The sequence below is a fragment of the Zootermopsis nevadensis genome, unplaced genomic scaffold, assembly GCF_977971745.1.
Source record: "Zootermopsis nevadensis isolate Lab colony 2312 unplaced genomic scaffold, Znev_1.0 Znev_ptg000017l, whole genome shotgun sequence".
Taxonomy (NCBI): Eukaryota; Metazoa; Arthropoda; class Insecta; order Blattodea; family Termopsidae; genus Zootermopsis; species Zootermopsis nevadensis.
The window spans coordinates 15575314-15588099 of NW_028259149.1; the positions used below are offsets into that span (position 1 = coordinate 15575314).

A 12786-nucleotide genomic window follows, 5' to 3' on the forward strand; every position below is an offset into this window, starting at 1 on the left:
AGATACGTTGCATTTTATATATACCTGTAAAGATCTCAATCTTTCTCTTGGTCTCTCCCTTTGGGTTTTCCGATTAAACTTTGTATGAATTCTTTATTTCTCTCATGCGTGCTACATGCACCGTCAATTTTATCCTCCTAGATTTGATCATGCAAATATTTTTTTAAATAGCATGCATTATGTAAGTGAGCAGTGCAATTCTGATTTGATTGGGTCTATCTTAAGAGCAGCAGGGATTGTAACTCAGAAATTTCGTGTGAGACGACTTCCAAATATGTAATTACGCCTTTCAAAGGCAGAGATTTTAACTTCATCATTGCGTACAGAAGTTATCTTTCGAAAACATCTGCGGGATGGGCACAAGTTTGGAGTTAGTTTCAAGGCTGCTGCACTCGACGTTTCAGGAGGATACGATAAGATTTGTTCTCATAAATGTGCTCTTCAGCGCTGACGGACGCTACCGGAGACGGAAATGTCTATGTAATGTATACTGGAAATTGGTCTTTTTAAGGTTAAAATAAAATAGATAATCTAAAAGAAAAGCATATTTTATTAGATTGTACAAAAATAAACATAGGTTGAATTGCAATAATAACAATTGTTTTCCTTTGAGTGTGGTAAACAGTTCTGACAATATTGCATTAATATCTTCTTTCACTTACATTCGTGTGGTGGGATACAAATACCATTTTTTCGGTCCGTCTCTTTAGAAGTCAGACTAACGCCACGGGATCCTGAACTCTGTGGTGTAATCAAGGTAAATATATTATATAATCTCTGTTTTCTCTATGTAATTTGCCACTTTTATGTTGTGACTATTTTTTTTATGTATTTTATAATGTCCTATAGATAGATGCGTAGAAATACATTTAAAGAGCTTATGTGTAATTCATATTTACAATACAAGTGCCTGTAAATTGAGTAAGGATAACTGGGCTTAGAGAAAAAACTTTGAGGTTATGTTAACACAAGACAATGAGCAGGCTCCGTAAGATATTGATGCAATATCTTGTCGCCAATGAATTCCAAGTTGTTCCTAATTGGGGACGAGGCGCTGTTCGATAATGTAATGTCTTTCTGAACCTGCCATTAGTTGCTAAGTTTCAATAAACAGCAAATAGAACACGACGGTTTCAGCAGGGCATTGCATTACCGAAAGGGCTACATTCGCTGATTCAGCTTAACCGTAGATCGCTGCGTTTGCTTGTGCGTGGGCAGCGAAATGAGCAGCTTTAGCAAGTGCAACTTCGGGTGTATCAGCAGGGACTCCGTTGATGATAGTAGGAACGCCAGCAAGAGGACCGATGTAGGCACCGGGGGCGCCATAAGCTGCATATCCAGGATATAGGGGGACGGGAATCCCTAAGGCTTCGAGGTCGGGGGCGGCAGCAGCGGCGGCAGCTGCAGCGTTGTAGGCGGCGAAGTGGGAAGCTTTGGCGGCAGCGACTTCCGGGGTGTCGGCGACAGGCTGGGGTAAGATTGGACCATATGGGTAGCCCAGGAGACCGGGACGAGCGTACGCAACACTCACTGCCACCAAGCAGAAGAACACGACCTGAAAGAAGTAACTTATTTTGAAATTGTAGCAGATTAGTGTAGGGGCAATGCTTTATGCCAATGTTTTGGCGATACCCGACACGAATATGGACATTCACACCCAACAGATAGGCTTTGTGTCTTCTTACCCCTTTTTTACCTGAAAACGAAAGCGGAATTCAGCTTCCAAAACGATGTAGTTTTATGGTTACATATTTAGACGATGACGAAGTCCAGATATCAATTTTACTTATTATTCTACTGAGTTTCTTGTGATTTTCTTCAGTCGCCCCAAGTGAAGGCTAAGTAATATCTTCCTAATTCCACAGCCGCCTCGTTCTAAGTCATTACCCATACAATTCATAATCTAATCATGTTTCCATCAAATTCGACTCCACATAGCTTCTAATATTCTGAGAGTCGTTAAACAACCATATAATCAATCTATGATATCAACCCGATTACATTTATTTCTCAGATATTTAAGAAAATATTACTTTTCACTAAGCCAGAAGGAATAGCTCAGTAATAGACTGACGTCAAGCTAGGCGACCATGGTTTGATTCGCCACGGAGGTACGAGAGAATTCTCTTCATCACTGTTTAGAGGCTGGTTCTGGGAATCACGCAGCCTCCCATTCAGTAGGTTCCGGGAGCTCTTTCGGAGTAAATCGGCTGCAACGTGAAGCTGACCGCTCTCCTCCAGCTACAGCCGAGGTCTAGAACGCGCAGTTATAATAATCTAGTCGGAGTAATTTTTCCTTATTTTATCCTCGTTAGTTGACCATAAATGTTATAAGAAATACTTTTGGTTTTGTGTTATTTAATAAGACACACGAAAAATATTTTGAGGATATCTGCTGTCGTTACTGACTTGTATCTGCACCTGCAATGGGTTCGAAACTAACTCTGGTAGTGGAACCCAGATATTCAACATCGCTACTAACACAACAATTTATCGTTCACGACCCTGAGTATGTTGTCTGCTTGCCATCCTCACAGCCTCTTAATGTTATCTCCCATCTCTTGTCCAGTCTTCTAAATAGCCTTTTCCAGAATTTTGTTTGAATACATTTTATACAATTCTAGTCACCTACCAAGGTCATTGCAACCTCCTAGATGTCGCTTCTATATCAATATCAGGTGACATGTATAAATCTTATTAATGAAGTTCCTATTTGTGTAACTTCATAATTTCCCACTCTGTCCTTATTAGATGCAAATATTCTTCATACGCATTTTGTCTTCAAACATTTGTAATCTGTGTTCATTCCTCAATATAAAGGACCATATGAAACACTGCAAAAATTGATACTATTTCATATCCTTATATTCCAAATTTTACAAAACAGGCGGGTTGATAAGTTTTCGAAGTGAATAGTAAGAATTATTTCCAAAATTTATGTATTTTCCAAATCCAAAACAAGCATTATTTATACAGCATTTTTTTAAACATGTTTCCGGATACTTGTATTTGTTTGTTCTACTGTTAGCAGAGCTGTATTTACGACAAATACACACGAGCAGCATTGACAGACGTGACATCTGAAAATATTCTATAGGAATTAGCCCAGGAATTCAATTTGAGCAGCTTACCTGAAGACACTTGTTCATTGTTGCGTGTCCTGTAACGAAGATTCAAGTCCAAGAAGGTACTGGTAACGCTGCTGGTATTGCTCCAGAACTCGCTAGGAAGGAAACTGTAATGCCTCCCATCCTAATGAAACCTTTATATACTTTATCACCGATCCAGAAGGCGATTTGTCCTTCGCTCTGTATGTCAGAAATATGCCTGACACTCCTTCCTGGGGACGGTTCACCTTCCATCACATGCCCCTCCTTGCGTGGCTTCCAGCCTGATCCTGTTGCAACCAGAAGCCTTGTTGCAGCATTATGAATTATTTATTTATTAGATAGACAATATATCGAATGACATACCAAAACGTAATTCAACCATTAATAGACACGTGTGATGAAGTAGCCTACACGTAAGTTCATGATTAGGCTTGTTTCTTGTCGACTTAAATGTAATTGCTGTGTGCAGTATGGTTTTATATATTATATACTTGTAATATTTAGTATTGCAGTCTTAAAGCTGTGATATATTATTCATCACCATCAATTTCAATGTCATGGACTAGATATCGCTTTAAGAATTGCGGACTAATTTGCTCTGAAAAAACTTTTGAACTTTGTAACGTAAGTGAAAATATCTGTGGTCATCATATTTTGACATTTAAATCTCTAAATGTGTGGTTTTTGACAACGGTAATTGTAAGTTACAATGAAAATACAGAAAGCAGATAAGGAATGTTTTTAAATAACTCCTCGCTGACTCAGAGATAAATATATATATATATATATATATATATATATATATATATATATATATATATAATGTGGTTAATAATCAGTAAATCTGAATGTTATATTTATTCGATTCCCATTATTCTGAGAATATATAGTGAATTTTACTTAAACAGAAGTAAGCAATTGATCTCTGTAGTGGAAAAATATTGTTTTTTGAAGGGTTAGATTTTTTAAGTATAGTTTAGAGCTTTAGCAACGAAGAGTTTAATAACTAATTTATTAACTTACCTGACTAGCTTACTGAACAACTCAATTACTGACTTCTTATGTGACTAACTAATTTGTTAACTAAGCGATTAATCAACCAACTGATTAACATTATTTGTTGCCTGATTAACTTACATACTGACTAGCTGACAAGCGGCCAACTAATTGACCAACTCACTCAAAGATATAAAAATTCGAAGGTTCAAAACCGCTTATAACACATAGCACCCTCTCAAGTTCCACCAATCTCAGATCTTCACAACATGTTTTATTATCTGTAATGGATAAAATGTCATTACCTAATTACAGAAACCGTTACATCTCGGTAGGTCTGCATTCATTACACGTTGAGTAGTTAAGGTTCTATTAAGTTCAGTTAAAATGTTGACTTAATTAGTTGTTGGCATCTTATAACAGTCGTCGGAGTGCTTTCGACTTTAGACTTAGCAACTCATGCGCGTGGTTCAGATTAGAATTCCATGTAGCCACTGTAATAAACCTTTGGGTTCCATAATAAGATAGACATTTCTTGACTGTATGAGTGACTGGTAGCTTCTCAAATACGATTCAGCTGAGTTATTTAGTTAGAGAAATTTAGCATTAAACCATTTAACAAGTCAGAGCATGTATTTTAATGCAGAAAGGCCATGAAATTTTCAACAGAATGTTTTTACACCAGAATTGGATTATTTTCGTATTTGATACATAGGCCTAATATGTTAAAAAGTTTTCATTTAAACGTGATTAAGTGCGTGCTTTTTTAGTATGTGATTTATTTTTAAACTTAATGAAAGTTGCGGTGTAGCGGTTAGTAATGCTGCTTCGTATTCCAGAAGTCTCTGTTTCAAATTTCAAGCCGGGTACCATATATCTTATCTGAGGGTTTTTGTGGTTTTACTCAGCCCCTTCCGGCACGTGTTGTGTTAGTACTTGACGGCCGCTTATTTCTCTATTCTTTCCAATTTCTTATTAATGATTATCCAATCATTTGACGCTCTCAAATCTGATATATTGATAGCGTCATTAAATAAACAATAAATAAATGAATAAATAAATAAATACATTAATTAATTAAACGTTTATAAACTTCTTGAACAGAATAACCTGAGATAATCTATTATTCAGTTTAGTTCGTAAATTCTTAACATTTAATTTTTTATTTAGTAATTCTCCTGTGTATATGGAAATATTAAATTGTCTCAAACATAATTGTTTTTTTAGGATTTGAGGTTTTGACGGCGGTGAGTTTGAAGATTGCTGTCTTGTAGGTTGTTGCGCCGTGTAGTCTGGTAGATGTTTACCGACGTTTCAGAGGTCCTTGCTGCTTCCATCATCAGGACGATTCAGGCAGCAAGGACCAGGACAGCAATCTTCATAATTATTGTTGTACGACGAAAAGTCTAAAAACGTAATAAACTGACTGTGAAACTATGAGTAATGAGTATAAAATTGTTAACGACTGATTTTATTTTAGCTTTCCATTAGGAACGGTGTTTATAAAACGATTACGTTTAGTCAATGCTTTCATGTTCCTCCCGATACGTGGTAAGCAACATTGCTGTTGTATTTAATTCCTTTCTGCAACTAATATGCACGTTCAATCCGTCGTAAATTCCCCAATCTGAGCGACCTAACTTTAGTAGTAGGACTCAGCAAATTCCCAAGTTTTTCTCCGGACGTTAAATGAAAAATGGTTAAATAATTTCGAAATCTAAGCTCTTTAACTTTGAAAGCAAGTAATAGTGGCCTATCTTAACTTAGTTCTTCCTGATTTGTTATTTATTTATTTATTTCCTTATTTATTTTGTGGTAAGTTCCAAATATGTTACTTGCGAATTTGCATACTGCATTGGTCTTAATGTTCGCTGCACAAAGAAATCTATTGTAGAAACAATAACATTGTTAATCACTGTCGAAGATTCACTGAACCAAATGTACCGACGCCTTTCAAGGGTTCCCGTCATGTCACGTTAGCCTGCGATGTACAATGAAACAGTTTTATTTATCACTAGTCTTTTATTCATCACCACGGTCATCATTCATACGCTTTTCAACTTAGGTATGACAAAGCCTTCTTGGTTATTCTTCCACCATCATTGACCTGGTGATGATGGCAGCCTTCATCTCTGATTCACCAGTAAACATCTACCAGACTACACGCCGCAACAACCCAGAAGACAGCCATCTTCATACTCATCGCCCTGATGATGGAGGCAGTATGACCTCTGAAACGTTGGTTAACATCTACCAGACTACACGCCGCAACAACACAAAAGACAGAAATCTTCATACGCGCCGCCCTGATGATGGAGGCAGTATGACCTCTGAAACGTTGGTTAACATCTACCAGACTACACGCCGCAACAACACAAAAGACAGAAATCTTCATACGCGCCGCCCTGATGATGGAGGCAGTATGACCTCTGAAACGTTGGTTAACATCGACCAGACTACACAGGACAACAACCCAGAAGACAGAAATCTTCATACTCATCGCCCTGATGACGGAGGCAGTATGACCTCTGAAACGTTGGTTAACATCGACCAGACTACACAGCGCAAGAACCCAGAAGACAGAAATCTTCATATTCACCGCCCTGATGATGGAGGCAGTATGACCTCTGAAACGTTGGTTAACATCGACCAGACTACACAGCGCAACAACCCAGAAGACAGAAATCTTCATACTCATCGCCCTGATGATGGAGGCAGTATGATCTCTGAAACGTTGGTTAACATCGACCAGACTACACAGCGCAACAACCCAGAAGACAGAAATCTTCATACTAATTCATCGCCCTGATGACGGAGGCAGTATGACCTCTGAAACGTTGGTAAACATCGACCAGACTACACAGCGCAACAACCCAGAAGACAGAAATCTTCATACTCATCGCCCTGATGACGGAGGCAGTATGACCTCTGAAACGTTGGTTAACATCTACCAGACTACACAGCGCAACAACCCAGAAGACAGAAATCTTCATACGCGCCGCCATGCTCTAAGCAAGAAGTGTCTCGACGATGTAAACTAGTTTTCAAAGTTTGCAAGACAGTAGCCAAGTCTTTTGGCGTTAAAAGGGAAGCCTAATTTTGTGAACGACAACAACAAAATTCTGCTTGGAGGCTATTTTAATTATAACTCTCTTAAATATCCGAAGGATCACCTGACCTTGTTCCGCTCGTAATTAGATAATGGCGCACGAGCTGACTGGCGACCTTCAACTTCTGTCTATGTTCAAAGTGGAGGAGAAATATGTCGTGTTTTCTTGGCAGTCTCGTTTATACCACGCCATTTTGCTGTCGAGGCTAGCGAACTGGAAGATCATTGATAATTAGCTGTCAAGGACAAGTCTACAGACGAACCAGGAAAACAATAGCACGTTTTTTCGGAACCGAAGTTGAGTCGTAAATTCACTTTAAGTTTAAAGTCAGGTTATTGACCATTAAGGTATAATGCAGCCTACATATTTCTGCAGTTTGAAGAATCAGGGAACGACGTCTTCACGAGTGAAATATAAGCAAGCAAACTACATAAAAACATGTAAGATTTGAGGTTTACAAACAAATTTTTATGTAGATTCATGTCTTCTGGATTGTTACGCTGTGTAGTCTGGTCGATGTTTACCAACGATTCAGAGGTCATACTGCCTCCATCATCAGGGCGATGAGTATGAAGATTTCTGTCTTCTGGGTTGTTGCGCTGTGTAGTCTGGTCGATGTTAACCAACGTTTCGGAGGTCATACTGCCTCCATCATCAGGGCGATGAGTATGAAGATTTCTGTCTTCTGGGTTGTTGCGCTGTGTAGTCTGGTCGATGTTAACCAACGTTTCGGAGGTCATACTGCCTCCATCATCAGGGCGATGAGTATGAAGATTTCTGTCTTCTGGGTTGTTGCGCTGTGTAGTCTGGTCGATGTTTACCAACGTTTCAGAGGTCATACTGCCTCCGTCATCAGGGCGATGAATTAGTATGAAGATTTCTGTCTTCTGGGTTGTTGCGCTGTGTAGTCTGGTCGATGTTTACCAACGTTTCAGAGGTCATACTGCCTCCGTCATCAGGGCGATGAATTAGTATGAAGATTTCTGTCTTCTGGGTTGTTGCGCTGTGTAGTCTGGTCGATGTTAACCAACGTTTCAGAGGTCATACTGCCCCCGTCATCAGGGCGATGAAGATTTCTGTCTTCTGGGTTGTTGAGCCGTGTAGTCTGGTCGATGTTTACCAACTTTTCAGAGGTCATACTGCCTCCATCATCAGGGCGATGAGTATGAAGATTTCTGTCTTCTGGGTTGTTGCGCTGTGTAGTCTGGTCGATGTTTACCAACTTTTCAGAGGTCATACTGCCTCCATCATCAGGGCGATGAGTATGAAGATTTCTGTCTTCTGGGTTGTTGCGCTGTGTAGTCTGGTCGATGTCTACCAACGTTTCAGAGGTCATACTGCCTCCATCATCAGGGCGATGAGTATGAAGATTCCTGTCTTCTGGGTTGTTGCGCTGTGTAGTCTGGTAGATGTTAACCAACGTTTCAGAGGTCATACTGCCTCCGTCATCAGGTCGTTGATAAACATCTACCAGACTACACAGCGCAACAACCCAGAAGACAGGAATCTACATAAAAATTTGTTCTCTGAGTCTGAGATAATTTAATGATGCTGTTTTGACAGATAAAGTTACGTAACATTGCACGAGGTAAGGGAATAATCGGGATTGATAAATAGGTAAGGGTTCAGAAGGAGGCGACCGTGGTCTGTCTGAAAGTCGTATGATGGCGAGAGACAGACTCCACTGAAACCTTTGTCAAGATGGCTGCACCGCCTGATAAGTCTAGAGCTTTGCCACAGCAATGTGAGCAGTCAGAGGAGGATGGCACACGCTGTTGCGTCTAAAGACCACCAGGCTACAAGGTACGTAAATCACGGTTGGAATAAACCGATGTGATTGAACCTCTTTCATTGAGCGGCATTAACGGTATCAGGTTGACAACGCTACTCCTGCGGACGTTGTTTAACACTTTTCAATTCAGTTCAATTCACTTCAATTAACAGTCGGTAACCCTGCATTTTTGCGTGCAGAGTGCATCTATCGTATTTTTCTCAGAATAATGAGATGTCATTTACGTAACATTGACCAGCTGATCTTTGTAATAGACATGCATTATTTTCTTTGTGGTAAGGACTAAATTTTGAATTATTATTATTATTATTATTATTGTTGTTATGTGTTTTTTTTGCACGGTGTGCATGAAATGAGCGCAAAAGGTCTGATCATGCCTGTCTCTCCGTCCGTCCGCATGATTTATCTCTTCATCCACTAGACAGTTTTGGATGACATTTTGCATGGACGTACCACTGGAGGCTACAATAAACTGATACATTTTAACTTCTTTAAATAAGTGATACCATCATGGCGGACTAAAGAACTTGTGGGCTAAGGTCGACACTAGGTTTATACAAAGATGTAAGGAAAATAGATTTTCGAAAATACACAACTATGGTTTCGTAATTCTTTGTATAATATAACACAACTGATAGCTGCACGATAAATTGAAAAGAATTAGACTCTTCGAGGTTTCGATCCAATAATCCCGTACATGGGAATTCAGTACGCTACTCTAAGCTAACTCGTGTTGTGTCATATTGGTATGGTTTACGTTACTCAAAGAAGATATTAAACACATGATCTGTACTGTTAGAATTTAAAGTTGTCTAAGAAATATCACGAACGTTATATGTTATTAATACTTCTTTCCTTTAAAAATAACAGGTCAAGAGATATTTCAATATTTATCGTATGATATATATTGCATTTAGTGATCAATCTGTAATACACTGTCAATGTCCCCTGAATCTATGTTATTCCTGTAACAGGCGAATCAGGAGTGACTAAAGAAAACCTTTATTCGTGCATATCAATGACAACAGTCGAAATTATGTAGAAGTAAGAAGTAAGTAGTTAACAGTAATGAATAAGTCTTATGTTGAAGAGATATGTTTCTACGTAGCCCCTGATCTATTGGTTCACTTACACGGAAGATATTTACTGCAAAATTTTGCGTAATTTGTGTCTAATACGATATTTTTTTCAGCTACGAAAATTCATAATTAAAAATTCCCAAAGAACGCATGTGGAAAGTATGAGTATTCAGATATGGACTACACTTTCCAGTTCTGTCGAGATGAGACTCGGTCTTCAAAGGGTCGACTCTGTTTAACGCAGAATTCTGTCCCGGTCTCTGAAACGCGAGAGTTTAGCGATGGAGAGATTTTAAGCAATTTAGAAAGGAAGATATAAAATTGTACCAGAAGAGCTGATTAGACCACTCGATTCTGAAGCGTACCCCTTCCTCTGGTTTATATAAGCGTCGTAGTAAGGGGGAAAAAGGTTTAAAGTTATACGCGGCAGGGCGTGGTCCATGCTTGTAAGCAAACTTCCAATTAAAACTATCTGAGCTGGCTTAGAGGCATCAAGAAATATCTTCTCTAAGTAAATTAATGAGGAGACTGAAGAAAGTTAACCATGAAATTAATTGAATCAAAACTATTCCGCATTTCATACTAACGGTGACATTTATGGGAGTAAGGTCATATACCGCATATGGATGATGTATGTAAGTTACTACATAAGTTTAATTCAATTGTGCGCTGACCGTGTAATGAATTGTTTGCTACTGCGTAAGGCAATCTGGTTCCAGATAGACACTGAAACCGGAACAGATGACGGAAAGTAACTCGATTCTAACTGCATTCCATGAAGCCTAAACGTCGAGAAAATCTGAAAGTAGATTGATATATGAACATGCATACTTTTTGAGATAATTTTATTTGGTGTAGATTTTGTACGTTTCCACACTTGCAAGGAACTGAAAGGTACATCAATATTCCATTTTGAATTATCTACTTATATTCTATATTCTTCTTTCGATTATTTGTTCCTTTGATGTTTCTTTATTTTAGGTGTGAATCTCATCAGATAACAGGTATCACACTTTCCATATTCGCGTAAATTAAACTTCGTCAAACTTTCGCTGTATCGAAAATCGTTATGACGCAACGAGATATATTTTTGCGTCATACACGTATTCGCTGTGCTATAAGCTGTGTTTTAAATCTGTGATGTTCTATTTAAGCTTCATGATTGATATCGGTTACAATTAACCGGTTGACTCCGAATTTAAATTTCCCTGAGAATGATTCTCACTGTTGTTTTGCGGAATATCTTCTTTCGTTAGATTTCATTAAAGGTATTAAAGGTTAAATTTTGGTTAATTAAATCACAAAAGATCACAAGTTAAAAATGTTCTGAAATCATCACTAAGAGGAATAGTGCTGGCTCCCAGTACCAAGTTTCATGCGATAACAAGTATTTTCGGACATGAAGAATGCGGGCGGCCTTGACAAAATTATGCATTTATTTTATACTGTTTATGTAAATAAGTCATAAAAACATCAAAAAACTTCATTTTGTAATATTTTAGGTTTTCACAGCGGTGAGCATAAAGATTTCTGTCTTCTGGGTTGTTGCGCTGTATAGTCTGGTCGATATTCATCGCCCTGATGACGGAGGCAATATGACCTCCGAAACGTTGGTTAACATCAACCAGACTACACAGCGCAACAACCCAGAAGACAGAAATCTTCATACTCATCGCCCTGATGATGGAGGCAGTATGACCTCTGAAACGTTGGTAAACATCACCCATACTATACAGGGCAACAACCCAGAAGACAGAAATCTTCATACTCACCGCCCTGATGACGGAGGCAGTATGACCTCTGAAACGTTGGTAAACGTCGACCAGATTACACAGCGCAACAACACAGAAGACAGAAATCTTCATACTCACCGCCCTGATGATGAAGGCAGTATGACCTCTGAAACGTTGGTTAACATCGACCAGATTACACAGCGCAACAACCCAGAAGACAGAAATCTTCATACTCATCGCCCTGATGACGGAGGCAGTATGACCTCTGAAACGTTGGTAAACATCGACCAGACTACACAGCGCAACAACCTAGAAGACAGAAATCTTCATACTCATCGCCCTGATGATGGAGACAGTATGACCTCTGAAACGTTGGTAAACATCGACCAGACTACACAGCACAACAACCCAGAAGACAGAAATCTTCAACTTGTTTTTGGCTGTAATAAATTTTGGACTCGGCAGGATTAGACGTTGTAGGTTTTCCTCGAGACTTGAAGTGCATGTATTAATTATCCTTACTGATAATCGTTCATAAATCGGGATGAAAATGATTGTGTCCTATTTTAAATATTTCGCAGCTGAGTTAGTTCTGTCGGAACATTGAAGTCTAAAAGGCTGCGATGGTTCGGCATACAGGTATGACGGGGAGACAATAAATGCATGTAGAATTTTGATGATAAAGTTAAAATTAAAATCTGTCATTTGGAGGTATGGAGAAAAAAGTAATGCATACAGTTTTGGTGGGAAAGCGTATTTAAAACCCGTTATTTGAAAAACTGTGAATGATGTGGACAATAACACGATGGATTACGGAGAAACAGCTTGTGACAATGGAACTGGCATCCGACGGCGTCCGGTGTTTGTGACGGCGTTGCCGAACCACCTGGTTCTACTATCACAATAGTTGTATATAAAAACGTATTTATATTCTCGTTTTTGAGACGCAGTTTGCATGTCAATCCA

General features: G+C 38.8%; 1 protein-coding gene across 1 annotated transcript; it reads right to left on the minus strand.

The window, feature by feature from the left end:
* Positions 1 to 532: 532 nt before the first annotated feature.
* On the minus strand, positions 533 to 3260 carry LOC110832415 (cuticle protein 2). Its single transcript, XM_022069390.2, has 2 exons — positions 3132 to 3260; positions 533 to 1555 (listed from the first exon to the last, which is right to left on the minus strand). The coding sequence occupies exons 1-2, from the start codon at positions 3147 to 3149 to the stop codon at positions 1181 to 1183; spliced, it is 393 nt and encodes a 130-aa protein (XP_021925082.2). The 5' UTR covers positions 3150 to 3260; the 3' UTR covers positions 533 to 1180.
* Between the last annotated feature and the right edge of the window lie 9526 nt (positions 3261 to 12786).